Genomic DNA, 22,596 nt, shown 5'->3' on the forward strand with positions numbered 1-22,596 from the left:
GAGTGCCTCAAGGGTCTATTTTAGGACCATTGCTATTTTTGTGCTATTTAAAGGACATAAGCAGTGTCCTAGTATGTAGACCTAGAAGTGAATTGTGCCTGTATGCTGACGATGCTAATTTAATTATTTCCTCTCCTACACTGGAACAAACGGAAATTTCTGCTTTTCTAGAACTTGGAAATTTGGGCAGTTATCTGGTGTGCCAAAACCTAAAATTAAATAACAAAAAAACTAATTTTATCACATTTAAAACACCACAAAATAAAAATTCCAATCACCCAATAATAATGTATGACTCGCAACTTATTGAGCAAAAGACCAGCACAAACTTTTTGGGTCTAACAATAGATCAAAATTTGAATTGGAATGATCATACAAAAAAAATAGTTTCAAAAATCAACTCTGGAATTTTTGCCCTTTCAAAAATGTCTGTGTACTGTGATGTCAAAACTTTGAAAAACATTTACTTTGCATATATCCATTCACATATTTCCTTTGGTATCTGTCTATATGGAGCAACAACTCAAATCAATCTAGATAAAATATTAAAACATCAAAAAAGAGCAGTGAGAGTAATGCTCAGACTAAATTCTGATGTCTCGGTAAAAGAGCACTTTAAACAGCTAAACATACTAACTGTTTATGGGCAGTATATTTATGATTCAATTTTAATTTTTAAAAATAAAACCTCATCCGATGTATCCAATCTACCGGTTCACCGATATGAAACGAGAAAAAAAAATCAGATTTTGCAAAATAGGCACAGATTAAAGTTTTATGAAAAAAAGCCATCATTTGCTGGTAAAAGTTTTTTTAAACATATCCCCGGAGGAATTAGAAATGAAAAAGATCCAAAAAAGTTTAAAACAAAACTAAAAAATTTCTTAATAAACATGGCAATTTATTCTCAAGAAGAATTTTTCCACCTCCCTCAAGAATACTAGAAGAAGGCATCTGTATGGGGAGATGTATTTTTTAATTTAAGATTTATTTTTAATCTGTATTTTATATTTTAATAATTGTAATCTTTGACACTATTCAAATGCTGTATTATGTATACTTCTCAATGAATAAAGAAATTGAAAATTGAAATTGAAATTGATCAACCAACGTCAATTAGCTTAACATTTTTGAGTTTATTCGATAACTGCCAATAAGTGAGGCTATTCAAATGTCACTTTTATTTTGTTTTCAATTTGCATCTAGTTATCCAAAACAACAATATATTTTTGACAAGAAACTGGGAATATCTGTCTTAGGTTGTGGACCCGGTGGACTTAGCGGTCGCACGAGGAGGCGACCTTCAGATTTTGCAACAGCTCACAGACGATGACTATGCCTCGACCCCAAGAGGTGACAATATCAACAAGTTCCTGCGAGATCAGAGAGATACATTGCGGCGTGGTATGTCCAAGCCTCAGGTACTGCTATGTTGTATCGTCATCAGCATAAAACTGATTGCTGTAAAACTGACAGTCTTCTGTTGTGATTTTCAAAATTTGCTATCTCAGTCATCTGAACATAAGCAAATGTACAAATGCACATAGAAAATCAAAATTTTGGATTTACTTGATGAAGCTTGGGGAAGGAATAAGAACAGATTGAAATATCTCTCTAGGACTCTCTGCTTGCTAACATTGTAAATCAAAAGGATTTGATGAATTGGAGGTTCTAAGGTAATATCTTAAGTAGTGGATATGAGAAAACGTTAAGAATCATGTAGGCTCCTTCAAATTTTATCATCAATTCACGTAAAAATCATTTTAAAGAATTAGAGTTCTTTGTGTACAGTTTCTATATTTATAAGACGATAATGTATGTTACAAACCATGAATCAGGACTTCAAAGACGTACAAAAATATAACACTAGAAACAAACTAAATTTCATAACTAAAAAACATAAAAGAAAAATTTAAGGAAAGTCCTAATTATATTGGAATTAAATTCATGCATTCCCTCCCCAGCAGTATTAGAAAGGAAGGTAGCGTAAATAAATTCAAAAACAAAATTAAGGGGTTTTTAATTGATAGTGAATTTTATAGTTCAGATAATTTTTTACACTGTAGCAAAAAAAAAAAAAAAAAAAAAACTGTATGACTAAGTAGGGAAGTAGGTTAAATTATTTGAAGTAGTTTTAGGTTGATGACACATTCATGTACACTTGTTTTGTATGTTTTGTCATGTCAATAATAATGATTGAGGACAATCAATTCATTGAACCGATTGCTTGAACTAATTTCAAAGTTCTGTGTTTACAATGTATCAATAACCTCTGAATGCAAAGCATATAGGCATACTCTTCATAAACATGGTATAATATATACTCATAAGGTGATTTATACTCAATAGCTGATGGATATAGTGCTGCCAGTTTCATCCTGAGAAAAGTCAATAACCTTTTTTGATTGTTTGAAATCAACCCTGTCTCCTTGTTCATTAAGCTTTAACTAAATAGTCCTACCATCTCATAAATTCAACACCCATCCTTCACTCATTTCACCTTAAAAAAACCCCTGTTGTGTCAATGTTATATAAATGTAATCTAATTCGAACAGTACTAATTTCTTTCTGGTATAAAGGGGTATTACATAAGGATACACGTTGTTTGGCCAAAGATTTTATAAAAGTAAACATTTATTGAACATGTCGTATGATATAGAAGTTCCATAGCACTCAATTCTTGGTTGCAGATTCAGTTTATCGTGTACGAAACTCATTCACGATTCCATTGTGAAAACGAGGAGATGGCAACAAATCTGGTAAACGAGTTGAACAACTACGCGAGAGAGGTTCACCTGGAGGAGATGCGTCGAGCGCAAGGAGAGACTCAGGAGAGAGAGAGATGTCAGGCGGAGGCAACTGAGGCTGCGGCAGACGTTCCTACAATAAAAGTGGAAGAGGAACTTGCACTCCCACTGCCCTCTCCCACACAATCTGTTCAGGTAGCTATCACCAAACAAGACAGTCACCAACTATCACATCAGTTGAACCATCTTATTACTGATATGAGGTTGGGTTGCAAGCAAAGTGTATTTTAACCTGTATACATAGATAGAGGGACTATTTTGTTGAAGGTCCAATAATCAATGACTGTTGGATTCAGTATCAAACCATTAAATAACAATAGAAATATCTCAGGATATAACCGGTGACCTACTGATTATTGGGTGATATGAGCAGTTTGAATGTAGGTTTTACCCTGGAGACCAAAATGTTGAAGTTAAGTTTCTCCTGAAACCTTGAAAAGTGTTACTTAAAAAATAAAATGCTCATAAAACTTTTGATTCTCTTTTCGTTTGGTTGGTAAGTTTTGGTGTATACATTTTTGGAAATGGTTTTATTTATTCTATTTCAGAATCTTTGTTGTCTTAAAAGTACATTTTACACTTTTGAATCAGTTTACTATCTCAAAAGTCGACGATTGTCAAAAGTTGAGAGACCATTGACAAGCATGTTTCTATTCAATCCTCATATCTTGGAGTTCCCAGTTAAATAGATTTTAAAAAAGGTGACTGTGAAACTTCCTATTTCAGATACCTCCGTCAGATTTGTTTGAGATTGCTGAAGTTCCAGACCTCTGTCCAAACATGGAAAACTGCCTGGACCTGCAGAGTGAAGGAACTTACATAGCAGTGATCAAGCGAAAGGTAACTAATGGGCTGAATAAGGAATTACTTTAGAATTGTACCTATATTATTTGTTATTATATGATATTATATTATTATACAATACCCGTCTCAAAGGGAAAAAATAGTCTAGCCCACTGATGTTCCAAAAAAATGAAATTGAATTATATATTAGCTAAGACTCAAAGCCTTGTAGGTCTTTTTTCAAACGGATCGAACTAAACAAAGGGTCAAATTAATTAAGTAAACATTACCAGGTGTATTTCTAAACCCCTTAACATCCACCAAAAAAATCAGAATAAAGGCCTGCAGTGAGCCACCATGAGCCACATAGATTCTAAATATGTGCGAATGATACACATTTTCTGTAATCATATGTATAATTTCAAAGGAATAAATAAACAATTTTTCCTTCAGTAACCTAACAATGTACATGTTCTCTCACTGATTTTAGAAAGCAAAGTGGCCAATTCGCTCATCCTCACTCTAATTACTTTGTCTCACTCACTCCAGATTTGCAACGTGAAGGCACGAAATAGTGAGTGCGTAACATGCAGACAAGGTCGTATGCGCGCGGAATACGTTGGCAGCACTGGCTGTAAATCAGCTGGTCAGCTGTTGTACTGTTGTGTCATTAAATGTCATATTAAAAGTTCACTTCTGTGTTAAAATATGTTACGTTTCTTTCCCAATTTATTTGTTTTATGGTAACTGTAGGAAAAATATAATGTGCAACTCGAGTGCAAAGTAAAATTGCCTCACTCGAGAAACCATTCCTCACTCGCCTACGGCTCGTGAGTAAGTATTTCTCTCGAGTGAGTCAATTGCTCACTAGTTGCACAAATAACTATAGTTTGACAAAATATTCTATTTAATTTATTTTATTCAGCTCTATAGCATTCTTAAATAAAGTCACCTTTTAAAGCTCATCAAGCAGAGCCATGGGTCAATATCAAAACACAAAGATATAAAACTTCCCTCATATAATATGTCGCTAATTCCCTAAAGTTTCCTGGCACCTGATTTCATAATACATAGAGTTACAAACATGTACCTATCTATAGATCTTATGATGGTAGGTTTAAAAAATCCTGACACTTTTTAAACAGCTGTTTCTCTGTTGCCATTGTGTTTAGACTGTTTAGATTGCTGCAGAAATTTAGAATTCAGATCATGCCGTTTGGGAAATGGAGTAGCTCAACACCAGCTACAGTCCCAGTGTTAGTAGTGGGTTAGGGTTATTAATAATCACCTTATGTAGATTATTTAAATGAACTAATAATTTATACTATCAGAACATGAGTAAAAGTAGTGTAAGATAATTGAAACTTACTGTACTAACATATAGGGCCAATTTATAGGAAATCACACGGCTGGACCCCAAGTACATGATCCAGATGGCGGAGGCGAGAGGGTTGTTTGGGCGGCCGGACGCTTCTCCCAAGGCCAAGACTCCGGGTCAGACTGCTCGGGCTAAAGCTGCATTGGCAGCACTACAGGCGCGATCGGACTCCATGGAGAAAAACAAGACTAAAGTCAAGGTGAGTAAACAGCAAAACAGAGCATTGGTTAGGAGTAGACGATAGACATGGTAAAAAAAGTGAATAATCTTTGACTACTTGGGTGTTTTACTCTTATGGATAAACATATATTGATAGTAAGGTTCAAGTGGTAAGGGAAATCGGTTGTTAGCAATAATCAACACACTTACACCCAGGGATATATCCCAAACATGATTATTACATTAACACAAATTAAGGGAATCGGAAATTAAAGCAAATCTTTTTTTCAAACTAGTGTAAATCACATTTTAGCTTATTAAATATTTTCAGTCAAAAATTAGCATGAAAAAATATTTTTGCAGGTTAATAAATAAAAGTAACACTATTCATTCACCAACAATCATTATATCTTCCTGATATTTTTTTAAATTTTGCAATATATTTTTTTACTAGTTACTTGTTATCTGTAGTTTTTACAGAGATCTGGATGGTGCAATTTTGTTGGAGTAAAAATGTCTGTTAACTAATAAATTTAATTAAACAATGTTTGAACAAAAAAAAACCATCTTAGACGAAGTTAGATAAATCCTTCATCTTGTGGGTTTCATAAACTTTTTTCTAAATAAAAATTCCTTAAAATAATAGATTTTGTAAATGGTTCTAGTTAAAATGAGTTTAAATTCACGGCTACTGAATCAGCCCTAATGTAACTTATAGAACAAAGTCAGTATTCTGTCACAAAGTTACATCGAAGATTGCCTATAATTGGCATCTGTTTGGGCATTACTTGAAAACAATATTTTTCAAACAGCTCATCATTAAGCCATTTGTGGGTGGTACATGAATTGCAGAACCCTTAAGATTTAGAGTGTCTGTACTGTAGAGTCACATACTAGTTTTGGAAATCTTGGATTAAAACTTATACACACATTTGTATCACAATGACAAAGGACTAGGTAGGTAAGTATACTTTGAGGAGTATTTTTTTTAATCTCTCTACATTTCATACCTATAAATTCCCCCATAACATGCTGTATTAATGTTGGTGGATCACAAGCCCAAAAAAATTGGTATCCACCTTATTGTACTTTTTCCGATACCCCTAACATTTCTATCTTGTGCAAAAAAAATCCTAAGTGGAATATTACTGGCATGTTTATTCACACATCACCACAAATCCCACACCAAGTTCTTCAGTTTTCACATATAAATTAGTTTACACTTGTATTAAACACTTTTACATTCACTGCATGAGTATCACCAGTTTTCCTTATATCTGTACACTTGGAACAACAGTCAATTAAAAGCTTTTATGATATGGATAATACATAACCATAGTATGAGTTTTTTTTACACAATATTTTTTTAAGAAAAGTATGTTTTTTACAGATTTTTATTTTACACTCCTCTTTATAATTATTAAATAACTGACATACTCTAAAACTAGGGTCCAACACATACACACAGTGTGTATATTTAGCCTTTTTCCCCTTGAGAAAATTTCCAAGGCACACCGCGATATCTAGAACCCTACAGCCCTGGCCTTGCATCAAGTGATTTTCACCAATTCCAAAATTAAAGGAATTATTGAATGTTAAGCAGTTTAGAAAGGACAAGCAGTAACTAGATAGCTCAAATTTCCCGCAACTGATGAATACAACATCGAAATAGAGATTCTGATGCTCTCATGCTCATCCTGATGGTCTCATGTTCAATAAGTGCCGAGACAACAATGGGGATAACGTAGAAAAGAAAGATAAGGTACTGGGCTTTGTAAATAAACTCGTGGTGTTGACATCTTTAGTTTTTATTTAACCATGCTAAAAAGCTCTTTACTTCCTGGATGACCCTCTAGTAAAAAAAATAATTTTCAGTTTATCTAAAGCCGAGCAATCTCAACTCAACAAAGCCAAACTTAATATAACTTTGGAAATATAATGTAATATACATATTGCTTCAAGTTCCATTTTTAAGTTGTGCACACACAGTAATTTGAAAATGTAAAACATATTTGACTAAACATAGCACTTATCCTGTCAGCAACATATTCTTTACCACCTAGGTTAGTGATGGGGAATCACCGAATGAAAATAACCGAATCAATCAGTTATTGATGCTGAATAGACTAATTCGGTTATTTTATCCTGGTTCGGTTAAATTAGTCTTACCGGTGATTTAGTTATTTAGTTTGTCACATCATCAGGAAACTAAAATTTATTCGGTGATTCGTTCGAAAATCACGGATTGATGCTAAAAAGTAACTGATTGATTATTCGGTCATGGAAACCATTCAGTTATCCCATCACTAACCTAGGTTACTAGCATGCGTCAATCACAAACTTAACCTTTTTTTAGTTTGAGGCACAAGAGCTATAAATGTATTTTACACCACACTAAATTGTTTTAACGAACTTCCCACGCAAGGATTTAGTCCAGAAAACAGCTATTTGCCGCTAGCTTGGTCAAATGGGTTTTCATTACGTACTACTGTACTGTAATGATTTTTTACCGGATGACAAGCAGCTAATTATATTTGGCATTGAGTGGTTATAAAAAAATATATAACCTCTCTTAGAGGTTATGAGTAGTTATTATAAGTCCTTTAGTCGGAGGATTCTTTATTGTTAAGTAAGCTTAGAATAGTATGGCATAAAATATTGTACGTCACTCGTCCAAAATGTTTTTACCGGACTCTTATGGTAATCCTGCAGTCGACTTCCATCTCACACGGGAACTACCACACTCTTCCGGTAAACACCTATTTCAGGACTAGTAACGTAATAATTAAAAGGCAAGATCTGAGGTTGGATACAAGATTTACGGTATGGTAAGGTTGTATAAACAAATGGTTCTTCAGGTAAATTATACTGATAAGGTTAAAATGCTATATGTTATTGATTTATAAAGTTTATACCTATAGGTTTACTTTATTTTTTCAATTAAATGTAAGAATTTTATATAATGAGAGTGTTGCAATATGTTCAAGCTCTGTGTTTATTTAAGTTGGACAAAGTCCTCCATGATTTGGATGATGTAGGCTATTTATATATTAGACAAAAATTAGTGATGTATGTGACAGGTGGAGATGGAACGTATAGCTGCCCCCACACGTGCCTCGCTGCTACGAGACATCCATCCACCTTCTACTAAGGACTGTCCACGCTTTACCCATCACCTTGCTCACGACGGGACACCCTCGGTGAGTCACACGCCCAGGGTGTGGTGGCGCGAGTTGTCCGTGTATCTGCTCACTCTGGTCAACAATCCCGACATCGTACTGCCACCCCTACGCCTCACCCGGCGCAAACACAAACCCATCGTCGTTAAGACCAAACAGCCCCGTGACACATTTCCTGTCCATGTCAACTCCATTGAGTTCAGATCTGATACTGAAGATTTTGCGCCTTATTTATCTCTTCCAAGCTCGGTCCCTGACACTTATACTCATTCGGTTGCGTCATAGCATTCAAAGTCTATATTGATTATCTCAATTTATAGTTTAATTCCAGTTCACCTTGACTTGGCTGCGTGAATTTTAAAGAGAAAAATCTGGTCTCAGAATAAAACTTAAATCTTGCCAAACAGCTTTTCCCGTTGTATAATTAACTATCACAATGGCTAACTATACTGATGTGGCACAACTATGCAACAAAAAGTGTTAATACCAATACCACTGCCTAAGTGTGTGATACTTAAGAAACATAACCTTGCATTTAGTCTGATAATGTTATTATTTTTGTTCTGGTAAAGATTCCACTAGTTTGAACAGGTTGGAAGCAAATTAAATCAAGAGACGTACAAGGTGTTCATGGCAAGGTGTAATTTTTGTATAATCGGTGTCATTTTTTTATACAAAACATCAATAGTTGTGAACATACAAATTAATCTTTAAGTACCTACTTATAAGAAACTATTGTGTCATAAAAACACAAAAATAGATTAGTAAACCATAGGCTGTGAACTGTTGATTCTTATAAAACAAAATATATTGGATTGGATGTACATAAAGTTTATTATGTCATGGGACACACAGTAAGATATAAAATTTTCGCATTCCAGACAAGACAAGAAACCTGTTTTTGAATAACTAACATACTTTTTTGATACCATATACCAAAGGGAGTAGCAGAAGTGCTAACATTGTTCTCAATTCCCATTGTTTTTAAACTGAATTTAACTTAACAATATATGATCATAATATTAATTGACTCCTAACAGATTTATTTAAACTCTTTTGTTTATATTGCAACTGTTAGTGTCTGTTATCATTTTAGAGACAAGACAAGTTGTGTTCATTATAAACCCCTGTTTGATAATTGGCGATGCTTTAAATATTTTACCTACGACCTTTTTTTAAAGTAGCAGTTTCAGTTCAGTTCTTAGAATTAAACATTTTTACATAACAGCATTGCTTACTTATATAACAGCATAGTTTTACTTAACATCCCCTTGTAACGGACCATGATGTACAAGGATTGAGAGAGAAGAAGTAAAATTGTAATGCTTCGAACTTTAACTAATCAGCTGTTTACCAATTTAATTGTTAATGATTGGATTGGTGCAATTAGTTATTGGTATTGGTCCAATGAGTCGTTGCATCAATTTTAATGGCAATGAGAGGTTATAAACAAAAACATAACCTCTCTTAGAATTTTTGAGTAGGTAAGGTAGTGATTATTAGAAATTAAAAACCGGTCAAAGGTAAAGTAGTGTACCCAACTCGCGTAAATAGTGTTAACGACACTCGTAGAAATTTTTTAAGGCACTCGCCTTAAATTTTCGACTTGTGTTTTTAACACTATCTTTACGCTATTGTTGGGTAAACTACTATTATGTTAACTGATTTTATGAGTATCATACAGTCAAATTCCAACTTAAATACTATTTACAGTTACATATGTAACATGCACGTTTTGTGTAGGCCTAATTCATTCTTTCAAAGTGTAAGTAAAACCAAAAAGTGGAATAAAATGTCATGTTATAAGCCTTGATTAACAGACAACTCTGTAACATTCAGAAATTAATCTTCCTCTTTTATGTTGCAACATATAAATAATTAATTATGCAGTAGTTAGTCAAATACTTGTAGAAGTACCAGTTTTCTGACATAGAACATTGCTCTAATTTGACTCTATAAACTTATTGTATGAAGATACTCTAGTTATTTTTTTTATGTTCCTAAAAAGAAGTTCTGTTAACTATTAGGCACGGTTAGTTGTTGTTGAAATGATTAGGATCAAAATAGCTTTATTCATTATGAATAAGAACATATTTATTTCATTTTAAGGGTAAAAATGGATGTTGAAAATAGACCTGGAATTGAACGAACTCAAACTTGTCAAGTAGGGATTCGGCTTATTCGGTTCACAACAAGGAGTACATATCGTAAAGATAGGATTAAAGATCTGATCACATGTTAAATAATTATTGTGCCAAATATTTAGGTAAATATATTTATATGGAATGTTACTGTTTTTATTTTCTACCTGGAAACCAAAATTGAATCCATGCATTTTCTTTATCCTTTCCTACCTCTTATTTTGAACCATCAAAACATAACTAAAACAATTTAACAATTTTAATAAACTCGTTGTTTGGATCCCGACAAAAAGTGTCTTTGACTCAACGTTAAATTTGGGATTAAAAATATTGTTTAACATTCTTAATGTGTATGGATTGATACAGCTTCCATGTAACTAACCCATAATCTGCTCTTATCTTTTTCTTTCTTATAATTTGGATTATCAAATAATAAGTAATAAAAATAAAATTCTATTAAATGAGTTGTTTGAATCCCAACAGAAGTGTTTTAGATTCAACTGATTTGTTCAGTTAGGGATTTTTTAGATAAATTACACTTTATGTATCTGTGTGATTTGAAAGCGTTCATACAGTTTTGTTGTAAGTTTTATTTCCATTATAAGAAATGAATAGGTTTGGTAAAATTTGCTTTCTAAGCATTATACTTTACTGCATAGTAAATAATTTAGACCCTTATATGTTCCCAGTAACACTTTTTTACAGATTTTGTTAGCATATACTCTGTAAAATCCTTAGATTAAAACTTCAATTTAATTTTTAAAGTAATACTTAAAAAGTAGATTTATGTTTTTTTTATATATATATATTTATCTTATTATTTTGATGTATTTTACAAATGAACAGTACTTGTATCCAGTACCTGTTGTAAGGAGAACCTTCCTTACTGCGGAAGAGGAAGAGGAACTCATCAGAAGACTCTATATCTGTCCTCGGCTCGATATGTTCCCGCCAAAACTACATGAGGTGAGTCTTGTTCCCGCCAAAACTATACAAAGGTGAGTCTTGTTCCCACCAAACCATATGAGGTGGGTCTTGTTCCCGCCAAACTATACAAGGTGACTCTTGTTCCCACCAAAACTATACAAGGTGAGTCTGGTTCCCACCAAAACTATACGAATCTTGTTCCCACCAAAGCTAAAAGGTGAGTCATGTTTCCACCAAACTATACAAGGTGAGTCTTGTTTCCACCAAAACTAAATGAGGTGATTCTTGTTCCCGCCAAACTATACAAGGTGACTCTTGTTCCCACCAAAACTATACAAGGTGAGTATTTTTCCCACCAAAACTATACAACATGAGTCTTGTTTCCACCAAAGCTACAAGGTGAGTCTTGTTTCCACCAAATTATTCAAGGTGAGTCTTGTCCCCACCAAAACAATACAATATGAGTCTTGTTCCCACAAAAGCTGAACAAGGTGAGTCTTGTTCCCGCCAAACTATACAATATGAGTCTTGTTCCCACCAAAGCTAAACAAGGTGAGTCTTGTTCCCATCAAAACTATACAAGATGAGTCTTCTTCCGCCAAAACTATCAGAAGTGAGTCTTGTTCAGGGCCGGCGAGAGGGCGTGGCAGGGGGGCCGGAGCCTATTTCGATATGGGCTGGACCCGCACCTGTTACGATACGTCAAGATTTGTCAAATATTCTCTCTTTGCCTGTCTAATACCTGCACTTGCTTTTTCGATAGGGACAGGCCCAAGTCTGTTTCTATAGTGAAAGGCCCGAGCCTGTTTCGATACGTCAAAATGTGATCCTTACGTCAAAAATATTAGCCCTTGCTGATTCTACACAGGCCGGGCCTGAGCCTACTCCTATACGGACTAAGCTAAAGCCTGCTCCACGGCGGGTTAGCCCCAAGTCTGTGCCGTGGGGCCCTGGCCATTTAAAACCCGCTCATATATAGCTGTCTTGAACATGATATCAAATGTGCGCGCGTCAGGACTACATTGCTGCGACCGCAGTGATTTGATCACATTTTGATGTAACTAGCTGTTATCAACCACAACCAAAGCGAGTATTACTTCCTCATGGCCTTGCAGCAGGTACCTTGACATAGGCAACCCTAAATTTGATCCCAGTATTGATTCGAAATATACCCATGTAGTCCAGTCAATAAAGGGATTGTAGAGGACATGGAGAGGGGGAAATTTTTTTTCTGCAGGAATGTGTTCGGGGTAGTTAGAAGATAAAAATACCAAAAGTCCCCGCCCCAAAACACCAGTCAATAAAGGGATTGTAGAGGACATGGGGAGGGGGAAATTTTTTTTCTGCAGGAATGTGTTCGGGGTAGTTAGAAGATAAAAATACCAAAAGTCCCCGCCCCTGGCCCTGCTGCTTCAGCGGGGGGAGGGGGGGAAAGACCAAATTTTTTAGTTTTTTACTTCTACACTGAAAACCGTGCATAGTACGGAAAAAATGTAAATTATAAAAAGAAAGATGATGAAATTCTCTACAAGAATGGTTGTATTCATTTCTTCCGTATATGCATTGGTTTAACAGATATTCTCAAAATAATATAAAAATTCTTAAATAAATTGATTTTTCATGCGTTTTTTGTCAAATAAGTTTATATAATCCATTAGCCTGTTGTTGTTTCACATTAATCAGGATAGAAAACAGGTTTTTTAACACTAACCTATATAATATAATATATCAATCGTATATATTGTGTTAAAAATAGTTTATATAAATTTAAATAAGTTATGTATATTTGTCATTGAAACAAGTTTAACAAGTAATTTTGGCATAATTATCACACTAAAAATTAAAAAGATTATGTTTGTAGCTATATTTGTCCAGGTTTATTTATATCAATTACCGAAACCAAGACTTAATACTATTGTTCATGGTCTCTCCATAATCCAATTCTAGTTCATTAGACTCAATATCTGCTATCGATGTGAGAGTGCAGTGTATATATTCTTCATCATCCTCATTTATCAGAATTGGCATTCTATTTAAACGGTCCCCTTTGCAGTTCTGGCATAACGGCCAATGAGAAACATTTAATGGACATTTCATTGCATGTACATCTTCCATTGCTACAATCTTTAGTATATTTGCAAAAAACAAGCCCAATATTTCTCGTGGGTTAGGTGGTTCATTGGTTAAAACTGGGAATAGATTACCTTTTTTGCGCTCCCAATCCTACATTCCTGAAGGTAGTTGGTTTTCCAAACAGAGTTGTCCTTGATTAAATGATACAAATGATGAAATATCAAATATTTCTAAACTGACAGCAATGTTTGAAAATCACTCACTCTTCCCTGAAACTCAAGACATCATGTCAATAGCATCTGGGGTTGTAGGAGATGAATCCGTTAACTGTTACGATGCTGTATTACGTAGTCTGCGAGTAATTAATCAAATTGTAATCATTTGCAGACAATAAGCTGTCACGGGAAAATATGGCTCTCCCTTTGTCCTCTGTGAGTTCAACCATCGATATCAATGATTAAAACGTTGCAGCAAAACCTTTAATTCTGTTTCAAAGGATTTGTATAAGTTAAAAAAGTTATCAAGATTTAATGGATTGTTAACGATTTGAACTTGCTCCATTTCCCTTTATTTAATGAGAGTGGTATGAGTAAAGACCAAAAATGCCTGCACTATTCAAGTTCTTTGGAACCAACCAACAACAGTTTTAAGGAATTTTAATTTGGTTATCGATGGGCTATTTCTCACGCATAAGGTTATATGGCAAAGGGGATCTTCAGTGTCTGCGATATGTGATGGATACGTGAGGTACGTGGATACCTATTACCTTGTAAGATAATGCATTGTTGTTTTTGACGGATATAGCGATTCAGAAAACAGCACGAAGATGGCAGACCAAGAAAGACGCTACAGATTGAAAAAATCAGTAGCAGTGGCGGTCCCAGGATTTAATTTCTGGGGGGGGGGCCTCTGGTGGTTAACCCCCCCCCCCCCCCCGGAAAAATGTGGAATTTAAAGCACAATAACGTATTTTGATATGCATTTGAGCTCTAAAATATCTTCAAGCTAATAGTATTTATGTTAGCTAATAAAATATTTTGGAGAGGATATATACCTCCCCCCCCCCCCCCTAAGGGACCGCCACTGGTCAGTAGATATTCATTTCAACATAGACACCAAAATTATAGTAACCAGGAACAGTTAATCCCTTAACCAAGTGTTTTGCAAATATACTAAAGATTATAACAGTGCCAGATGTGCAATTTGTGCATGCAAGAAAATGTCCAATAATTGTTCTCCGTTATGCCAGAACTGCTAAGGGAACTTTTTACATGAAATGCCCATTCTGATGAATGAGGAAGATGAAGAATATATAGGCCTACACCAAATTCTCACTTTGATAGCCAATATTGAGTCTATCAACAAGAATTGAATGATGGAGAAGTCCTAGATGGTGGTTTTCAGTTCCAGATGGCACCAGTTTTTGGGACAGAAGTCGGACCCTCTCGTCCCAAGTGAGCCAGACCATGAACAACAATATTAAGTCTTGGTTTCGGTAATTGTTATAAATCAACCTGGACAAATATAGCTACAACTATAATCTTTTTAATTTTTAGTGTAATAATTATGCCAAAATTACTTGTTTCCATGACAAATATACATAACTTATATAAATTTATCTATACTATTTTTAACACAATATATACGATTGATATATTATATTATATAGGTTAGTGTTAAAAACCCTGTTTTCTATCCTGATTAATGTAAAACAACAACAGGCTAATGGATTATATAAACTTATTTGACAAAAAACGCATGAAAAATCAATTTATTTAAGAATTTTTATATTATTTTGAGAATATATTTTAAACCAATGCATATACGGAAGAAATGAATACAACCATTCTTGTAGAGAATTTCATCATCTTTCTTTTTATAATTTACATTTTTTCCGTACGATGCACGGTTTTCAGTGTAGAAGTAAAAAACCAAAAAAATGGGGTCTTTCCCCCCTCCCTGCTGAAGCAGCAGGGCCAGGGGCGGGGACTTTTTGTATTTTTATCTTCTAACTACCCCGAACACATTCCCGCAGAAAAAAAATTTCCCCCTCTCCATGTCCTCTACACCCCCCTTTTGAGCATTCATTGACTATTTTTGAAAGACATGTTTTTAGGCGAGGTTTATTATACTGTATTGGTCAGCTTGTGGGCTTCACTCACCTTAATTTGTTAATCCAGGACTCGTCAAATGTAACACAACGAAGACACAAACACACATACACGCACATAAAAATCGTCCTTGGATTAATTTACTCCGACGTTTCGCGGGACCAAGATAACGTCCCGCTTCCTCAGGGAATTAAAACTTTGTTTCTCTATAGGGTATAAAAATGTCTCAGAAAAATTAAGGCGCATAAATTCAAAATACAAAATTCGTACAGTTTTCAAAAGTAAAGACACAATTAGTAGCCGTCTCAACAAACTAAAACCTGAAAATGAACAGCAAAACACAAAAAATATTATCTATAAAATTCCTTGTTCGTGTGGTAGAAACTATGTAGGGCAAACGTCAAGGCCAGTGTCGGTGAGGATTAACGAACACGTTAAAAAGGTTAAAAATAAGGATAGGTATGGCTCGAGAATCTGTGAACATGTATTAGAGACAAAGCATACAGTAAAATGGGATTCCAGCAAAATTCTATACAAAGAACCGGATTGGAGGAAACGGAACATTCGCAGAGTCGCTATTTATGGCTATTGAAGATGAGCCTCTATCACGACCATCGGTGGATGTTAGTACTGTTTATTTACCAATAATTAAAGAAGAACTAGAACAGCTGAGAGACAAGGCCAAGGATGTCAAAGGCTTATCTACAATAACCAGTACGTCCACCAACCCCCCTGCCCTCCCCCCCTCTACTGGAACAGCTGATCCGGCAGTCGTGGTTAGGCGTTAGGCTCGTGTACGCGAGATAAACAAAGTTTTAATTCCCTGAGGAAGCGGGACGTTATCTTGGTCCCGCGAAACGTCGGAGTAAATTAATCCAAGGACGATTTTTATGTGCGTGTATGTGTGTTTGTGTCTTCGTTGTGTTACATTTGACGAGTCCTGGATTAACAAATTAAGGTGAGTGAAGCCCACAAGCTGAACAATACAGCATTCATTGACTGGACTAATGATCCATTGCCAAACCATTTCCCAATTGATTCTGCGGGAAATTCAGTTCTGATTTCAATATTTAAAAAATAATTGAAAAATGGTGATTTCGTCTCCCGCGATTGGCTTGTTTGGAGCAAGGTTAAACAAGCGTTTTACTGTTTACCTTGTAAATTATTTAGCAGCTTGCCTCATCCAAAACGATTTTATTTTGCACTTCCTGAAGGGTTTTCGAGAGAAAAGCGATTTAAAAAGCTATTGAAGAGAGACTGCTATGCTTCAATCAATCAATCAATCAAAATAACTGTATTCATATTGCACATTTTGTACAGAATGGAGTCAGTTATAAAACACAATATTAAACTTAAGACTACTTACAGAGAATATTGTATTGTATTGAGTAGTGGGGGAAGACCCAGACAAGTTAGCTGATGTGAATTAGTGCTCCTGGTTATTTTCTTTTTCTAGTGTGCAAATATTGGTTTTTCTGATAAAGTTTTTACAAGTTCTTATTGGGTTTAAATCAGTGAACAGATATAACAACCTTAAATATTATGGTGCCAAAGGACTAACAAGTTAAGTGCAAAAAACTGTTAAATCTACCTGCATAGATTAGTAAAAACTATTCAAGATCAGGTTATCAACCCAGATAAGAAGGGTCAGTAGTTGGACTTTGGTCACCCTTATCTTGACTGGGCTTATAACAATCATAAGGAAACTGTTTCATTTTCAATATTAGTTCTTGACTGGGATATTTAAATACACTTAAATCCCTATTTTCCCTGTTTTGGGATTTTGCTGTACATTTTTATCCCTGTTTTCCATATTTTGGGGATTTTTATAAAATTCAGGTTTTATTTTCACAAGTTTCTTATAGTAAACATCTTAAATAAATATTGTTTATGTTTTAAAATAAGAAAAATGACTATTAATCGTTGTGGTTTATGCTATAAAGGAGTAAGGGCAAATTCAGTGTTATGCAGGGGGCCTTGTGAAACGTGGTTTCATAGGAGATGTACAGACATTACAGATCAAACATTCAAAAAAATGTGTAATGGCGAGCCATCGACATGGAGATGTAAAAAATGTCAAAAAGTTACCGAAATAGATGAAAAAATCGATAATAAGGAAATTAATTTGACAGAAATAGAAGCTAAGTTAAACAATATAAGTTCTGAAGAAGACGTCGACCTTGAAACATCCTTAACATTGGCCGCAGAAGTAGGCAACGCACTCCTGATCGAAAATCAAACCTTACATCAAAAAATGCATGAACTCAAAAATAACAAATCTAAAGTCGAACTAGATCTAGAAGACAAAATTATAAAATTGCAGGATGATAAAATCGAACTAGAAAATAGTCTTGAAGGCATCAAAGAAGATTACAGTGAAAGAATAAATAAGTTGGAAAGTAAAATAATTAAGGACAGAATTTTCAATGAAAATATTATAGTACAGCTTGAGTCTGACAAGACAACACTAATGTCTAAGATATCTCACCTCAATGAGAGTGAAAATAACTTAAAAACCAGAATACAAAATTTGGAGTCTAAGATTGAAACTAGCATGAATACTAACCAGGAGGAGATTACGAACCGGCAACATTACCAGCAACAGTCAAGAGGAACACAAACAGAATCACTTGGCAGGTCTTCAAACAATTCTAACATTGCTAACATCCGGGAGTTGCTTGGGACAAACTGGATCAATGACGAAGTAATAACAGTATATTTAGACTTATTAAATAAACACGTAATGCAAACTGTGAGGATTAAGTGCATTGACCCAGCAATATGTCAAGCGGCAAAGTGTTAGAGGATGCTTCAGATGTGCTGAACCCACTTAACCTGCAGGATTACCAGTTTCTGATAATGCCAGTAAACGACAGCTCAGGCGCAGGTGGAGATGGTGGCTCTCACTGGAGCCTACTTGTATGCAGAACTAGTGATACAAGATTCTATTACTACGATACAATAGCAGGTTATAATCTGCCGCATGCAAAAAAATTGGCAAACAGAATTGTGTTGAATCTGAATACCTCAAACATAGAAACTATGGAACCCTTAATTACTATTTGCAGCACACCTCAGCAAACTAACCTGTACGACTGTGGTATACATATTATACATATTGCAGAGACTATTATAAATCAGATTGAAAATGACACAGCTACTTCACTGAAAACAATTTTTATCCCGGCATTGAATGAAAAAGAATTAATAACCAAACGGTCTGTGATTGCTTATCTAATAACAAATTATAGTGTAATGAAGACTGAAGTAATATCCCATTTTCTTTGTGACGGCAGTAAAAGTGTCCAACATAAAAACACTGTTGACTGTCAACAACAAACAGACCTTCAAGATCATTCCTCCGCAACAAACAATAACGAATGGACTGTAGTAACAAATATAAATAAAAAGCTCACACAAACTGTTATGCAACAGAGAAAAGTAACAACAGATGGACTGCTTGACAAAGACAATCACATTCCAATAACCAACAGATATTTAGCACTCAAGGATGTTACTGAAGCAACAGAAGAAAGCAGTACGGATTCCAGTCTGACAAAACCTACAAAACCTACGAAACAACAAAACACTCAATCAAAAATTTGTTCCAAATTTGGAAATAAAATAAAAAATAGATTTAAACCAAAACCCTGTATTAGAATTGAGTTCTTTTCAGACAGTCAAGGCAGGCACATAGCAAGTATCATTAACAACAAAGGCAATGGTGAAATTGAAGCTACAGGTATGGTAATGACAAACGCCAAGCTGCTACCTATCGTTAAAAGTGCTAATAACCCGTCTATCAAATCAGCTGTTTTCTTGCTTGGAGGAATTAATGATGTGTTACAAGGTAACATTGATAGCATTGTTAGTAAATTAGAAGAGGAATTAAAATCATTCAACAAGGAAGTCCCAATATTTTTAGCAACCATACCATACAGCCTACACATGGAACCTGACAGCTACTTGAAACTAGAGCTAGTAAATAACTTCAGCACTGGAAGGCAGACTAGAAAACTTGCACATAATCAAACTTGATACTTTGAAACAAAAGCATTTCACTAAGCACGGCCTGCACTTGAACAAAAAAGGAAAATGCCAAGTGGCAGACTGGCTAATAAATGCAGTAAATAAGACTCTGAACACCTCCAAGCCAGTAAAAAAATGCATCGTTAATACAATCCCGACAATGTCAACTGCTCAACCTGATAAGCCAAAAGGAGCAGCCAGTACCAAGCCTACGACGTCAAACAACATAGAGAAATTCATCAGGGTGGTTGAAATGAATATGACAGATGCTATAATTAAGTATCAAAGTGACAAGGGCGTAGGTTTTGCTCATACCATATCCGCAGACCTGGATAGCTCAAGAAACATGAGCGGTGGTGTTGCTGTGTCATTTAGGAAAATGTTTGGACGACCGAAGGCCGAAGATCGTATAAACAACCACCTGGGCCCTATTGCATAAAACTACAATTTTACAATTTTACAAGTTTACAGGCAAATTTCTGAAGAATTCTTCAGAAATTGTAATTACAGGTGTTGCAAGGACTACAAGTTACAGACTTGTAACAACTACTCAAAAACCCAAATTTACAGGCATTTTTTTACAATTTTACAGGTGTGTAAACTTGTATTTGCAATAAAGTTATTACAATTTTACATATACCTGTAAAAATGTAAGAATTTTTTACCTAGCTTCTTTGGCCTGTAAACCTTTGTTGCTATTGTACAAGTTATTCTTTTTTAAGACAAAGATGTGGAATAGTGATGATTCTTTTGATCCACAACGTCGAAGAAGGAACTTCAAACTGGAATTTAAAACTAAACAACTACATGTTGTAGATAACATAGTCAAATAAGGAATATATAATTGATGATCACTAAATTAATTAGTTAACTATTGATTAACATTAATTTAATAGACAATCTACTAACTATAAATGCCCCCACCGCAGCAACCCTGCCAACTTAGCAAATTTCCATTTGTCTGAATTGATTTTTAATTAACCTAAATCTATTTAAATAACATTAGGCTTAACGAGTACGTAGGTTTGCTGCTACAAGGCAACTAATAGTGTATTTTCAGTAAAATAATAATAGCTTAGTATAAAATAAATAAATTTGCAAAGTTTGATCAAAATATATCAATAACCAAGCAAACTACAACATTTTACAATATTCTCCATAAGAATAACATGGGAGTCAGACAAATTTAAAGTTTTTTTTTAACTTTCTCCGTTACCAATAACCGTACAAAAATACTTTGATTTACTAAATTATTTGTTTTTTAAACTCTTTAAAAAGGTCTGAAGAGAAATTGGGAAATTTTGTGTTTTGAGGGTCAAAAATTAGAAAATTATTTTTTACCCCATAAACCCCCCCCCCCCCCCCCCCCCGTAAAACCCCGTTCCCTTGGCCCGATCATGCTGGTTCACGAACTCGTACGAATAAACGTAGATTACACGTTTGTACCAAATTTCATCAAAATCAAATCATTTTTGCTCGAGTAATCGCGCTAACGGACACACACAAACACACAAATATATATGAATTTGGTCGGATGGTGTTTTTGGCGTCAAATCGAAAAAGTAAATCGTTCCCGGGTCTAGGTCTTACCATAAGACCTACGGTAATAGCTTATTCCCTATATGGGAAATTCGAAGACGTATCAGCTGTTAACACTTTTTGTACTTGTTCTTACAAGTATACAAATTATTCTAGCAACACCTGTAACTGATAAATTGTAATTACAGGGACCTGTAAACTGTAAATATGTAAACTTGTACTTGTAGTTTTATGCAATAGGCCCCTGGCATGCCAAAAGACGACAGGAGGAGCAATTATTTACAGCCTGATTACTAAGGCAACATATAATGGCAAACCTACAATCATAGACTATGACACAGCATTTACAAAGCTAAAGGAGGATTTCAAAGCTAAAGGGTTGAAAAAGCTAGTCTGTTCGGCAATGGGTTGTGTCAGGGACCGGATATCACCCCACCACTTTGTTGAAAAGTTATATGACTTCCACACCTTTACTGGAGCAACAGTGGACATAGTTAGCTACAATCAAACATCATCAAGAATATTATGGAATGGTGTGACACACAAATATTTTGTCAAACTATTACGCCTAATAATTGCCAACCAACATCAACAAAAAACATCATTTATCAATTCTCTGGACTTTTTAAAATATAACAACAGCAAAGAAAAGGCAACCCAACCAAAATCAGACATTAGAAATTCAACACAGCATATTCCGTCATCAGCTACTCATCATGGCCCTTCATCACCAGGTGCTTCGGTGGAGACAAGCCTCAACACATCACATCAGACCAGCCCCAGCCCCAGCCAACCTAGAGTCACACCTGGACACCACTCCTACGCAGAAGCCGCTGCCGTGTCATGTGACAAGGGGGGTTTGAAAGCAGAGCAAAGTGCAGTTAGTGGGGGTGTAAGTGATGTGAGTCCCCGGTTGTCATCTCTTGCTGAGCATACTAAAAATGCTGTTGTAAATGGCGCTGTTAATAATCTTGTAAATAGTTGTATAAATACCAATGTCCAACAGGTAGATAGTAGTGTAAATTCCAACACTTTAAACTCCCATACCGCCAAAATCACAAACCCAGGATAGTTTGTAATGCACCCAAGAAATACATAACAATATTAAATCAAAATATAAGAGGTTTGATACATAAAATCGAGTCATTGGAAATAATACTTGAAGAAATTGATCCAGCATTTTTGGTATTAACAGAGCACAACTTAAAACATGACGAATTTGATCAAATAAATGTCAATGGATATAAAATGTGTTCTTTTTACTCTAGATATACATCCAATGGTGGGGTGGTGATAATGGCGAATGGCAGTGTGAAGTGGGAAAACCTTAATATACCAAGCATAACAGACTTATGTATAGATAAAATATTTGAATGTTGCTTTGTATCAATTAAAAACGGGAAAGATAAAATTGCACTGATGGGGGTCTACAGATCACCTGCAGCTAGTGATAAGGTGTTTTTGGAAAAA

General features: G+C 35.0%; 1 protein-coding gene across 1 annotated transcript in view; it reads left to right on the forward strand.

The window, feature by feature from the left end:
• The window catches only part of LOC128984247 (uncharacterized), an 87,932-nt gene that overhangs the window by 48,667 nt on the left and 16,669 nt on the right, over positions 1-22,596 (forward strand). Inside the window, exons 10-15 of the mRNA XM_054403549.1 lie at positions 1,260-1,421; positions 2,691-2,942; positions 3,534-3,647; positions 4,988-5,167; positions 8,208-8,327; positions 11,294-11,413. Of these exons, the coding sequence (XP_054259524.1) occupies positions 1,260-1,421; positions 2,691-2,942; positions 3,534-3,647; positions 4,988-5,167; positions 8,208-8,327; positions 11,294-11,413 (948 nt within the window). The remainder of the gene's footprint in view (positions 1-1,259; positions 1,422-2,690; positions 2,943-3,533; positions 3,648-4,987; positions 5,168-8,207; positions 8,328-11,293; positions 11,414-22,596) is intronic.

Source organism: Macrosteles quadrilineatus, unplaced genomic scaffold (genome assembly GCF_028750875.1).
Source record: "Macrosteles quadrilineatus isolate MER2022 unplaced genomic scaffold, UCM_ALF_1.0 Scaffold_2__2_contigs__length_208266976, whole genome shotgun sequence".
In the NCBI taxonomy this organism is placed as follows: Eukaryota; Metazoa; Arthropoda; class Insecta; order Hemiptera; family Cicadellidae; genus Macrosteles; species Macrosteles quadrilineatus.